Raw genomic sequence first — 2213 nt, 5'->3', positions numbered from 1 at the left:
ATTGCCCTTGTGATGCTTGATTATTGCAGTATCCATAGACAAACCCAATTGGTGGATCCTTGAGACAACAATTTTAGAAATTCAATCAATTTAGTGCTTCATTTTCAGTCAAGGAAGTAAGTGATGGTAAGGATAAGAATGCAGTTTGGAACATATTATTATCTTATACTATATATGGAATTGTATTCTTTTGGTGGAATCATAATTTCAGTCAAATTGTGAAATATTGAGTCCAGTCCAAAAAGGTTAACAGGATGAAGGCCAGATTGCAGAAATCATGCATACCAATTCTAGAAATAGCAACATAGCATATTTCATAATATTCATATTTGAAAAAATGGTCTACATATATTACAAGAATATTCCTACAATTTCGTTGAATATTCAAAATGAAGAAAATGGACGGCTCATTTTATATTACACCCACGAGCGATCCAATTGTTTGTCACCCACCCCCTCCTATTGAATTTGAATTTGACCCATTGTTCGTTTGGCAATGTGTGTGTGCATGAATCTAAATTAAAAATGTTTTTAATTTGGATTGGACCCCACAATTGTAGGATTTTTGGTCTACATTGGCTTAAAATGTCTTGGGTAGATACATGAACATGTCTTGCAACGGTGACAGCTGCTCCATTTGGTAATCAACTTGACTGGCAAACGGGTCTTCATCTATGAAATCCAACCCGAAATCAAGCTCATTCCATCTCCCTTCACTTTTCACTTCTTTCTCCCACGTGATTTCCGGTGACGGCACGTGCTCCGACCAACTCGACTCCGAACCATCCGTTTGTATTGCATCGTTCTTCATCGCCATCACCGACCACGGTTGTTGCATGTTTTGACCATTCATTATGATGCCCAGTTTCTCATCTTCCATTTCTGGGTAACTTAACGATTTTTGTTCACTCGGAAAATGTTTCTCTATGCTTCCTTTCTTGTTGTATATTCGACATAACACCCAATCATCAAGCTGCAATCAAAAAATAGAACAAACCCACCATTTAGCCCAAATCAACAGTAAAAAGTGTCGGTGTCAACTGTCAAAGTTGGCAACTCCAATTTCCAATAAAACAAATAATTATATCCACTTACCCTCAAGTTGTTGCTTCTCTTGCCGGCGGACCTATCAACATTGGCGAGGCGATACTCGTGCATAATCCAGTTGGTTTTGACACCGCGTGGGGCTTTACCAGCGTAGAAAACGAGTGCTTTTTTTATGCCCAGTGCCTTGGGCTTTCCGATAGGCTTATCGGCTCCGGTCGCTTTCCAATATCCGGTTCCAGCCGCCCTGTTCGGCCGACACCCATTTGGGTATTTTCGATCCCTTGGAGAAAAGAAATACCACTCTTTTTCACCATACAACGCCATATCTACACCAAATATATCAAATTAATTAATCACTCTCCCAAATATTTCAAATCGGCAGGGCCTTGGCCCTAAAAATGTATAACTCTAGTTTTAGTCCCTTTTAAAATGGTAAAATTGCAATTAAACTCTCCAAAATTTTGCAATTCAAGTCTGGACCCTAAATTTCTTTACTGGGTTCGGCCCCTTTTTCCCGAAACCAAACAAATCAAGCATATATAAAAGGACAAACCTGGAAGCTGCCATGGATCAAACTTGTAAAGATCAATCTCAGCAATGATGGGCACAGAAATAGGCTGAGAAGCACATTTCCTACACAAATAATGATTCACCAATTCGTCATCTGTAGGATGGAATCTGAAACCAGGTGGCAACTCTAACTCTCCCTTCATTCTCTGAACTCTTTAAACTCTTCTTCCTTTTTAGACTTAACTTTCTTAAGCTCCTCTTTAAAAAAGCTGTAAATATGCCTTCTTTGTGTTGTTGGCTGTTGGTACCGGGTGGTCTTTGTTGGCGGATGTTGAATTGAAACGCAGAGAACGAGTGAGAGGGAAGATTTTATAGGGAAAAAAGGCACGTGCGGATGTCGGCTGTCTTTGGATTTTAGTTAGAACGCAAAAGAAGCTTTAAGGTTGTCATGTAGTAGCTGACGCAGCCCTATTTGGCTTTTGGAGAGGACCAATGAGGGATATTGTAGGGACGTCATCGCTTCCATCATGGACTTAGGGACCTACTACCTATCCAGTAGTATTCACCGTCGTTGACTGTTTTCTCATCTGAAAGTGTTGGACAGCATCTTATACGCTTCCCACACTGCTACTGGTTGTCCACCTCGTTTGACCCCT

General features: G+C 40.3%; 1 protein-coding gene across 1 annotated transcript; it reads right to left on the bottom strand.

The window, feature by feature from the left end:
* Window positions 1-288: 288 nt before the first annotated feature.
* LOC107937149 (protein ATAF2) lies at window positions 289-1904 on the bottom strand. Its single transcript, XM_016869976.2, has 3 exons — window positions 1601-1904; window positions 1096-1373; window positions 289-973 (listed from the first exon to the last, which is right to left on the bottom strand). Exons 1-3 carry the CDS (start codon window positions 1758-1760, stop codon window positions 581-583), a joined length of 831 nt encoding a protein of 276 aa, XP_016725465.1. The 5' UTR covers window positions 1761-1904; the 3' UTR covers window positions 289-580.
* Between the last annotated feature and the right edge of the window lie 309 nt (window positions 1905-2213).

Source organism: Gossypium hirsutum, chromosome A05 (genome assembly GCF_007990345.1).
Source record: "Gossypium hirsutum isolate 1008001.06 chromosome A05, Gossypium_hirsutum_v2.1, whole genome shotgun sequence".
Taxonomy (NCBI): domain Eukaryota; kingdom Viridiplantae; phylum Streptophyta; class Magnoliopsida; order Malvales; family Malvaceae; genus Gossypium; species Gossypium hirsutum.
This window is presented reverse-complemented; position numbering and strand designations above follow the sequence as displayed.

What these genes read in the sequence shown, in the direction of transcription:
- LOC107937149 (XM_016869976.2), bottom strand. Translation starts at nt 1,760, where the DNA reads ATGAAGGGAGAGTTAGAGTTGCCACCTGGTTTCAGATTCCATCCTACA. An exon ending in TGATCCATGGCAGCTTCCAG is followed by an intron (nt 1,374 to 1,600) that starts GTTTGTCCTTTT and finishes TATTTGGTGTAG; the next exon opens with ATATGGCGTTGTATGGTGAA. An exon ending in AGAGAAGCAACAACTTGAGG is followed by an intron (nt 974 to 1,095) that starts GTAAGTGGATAT and finishes TTTTGATTGCAG; the next exon opens with CTTGATGATTGGGTGTTATG.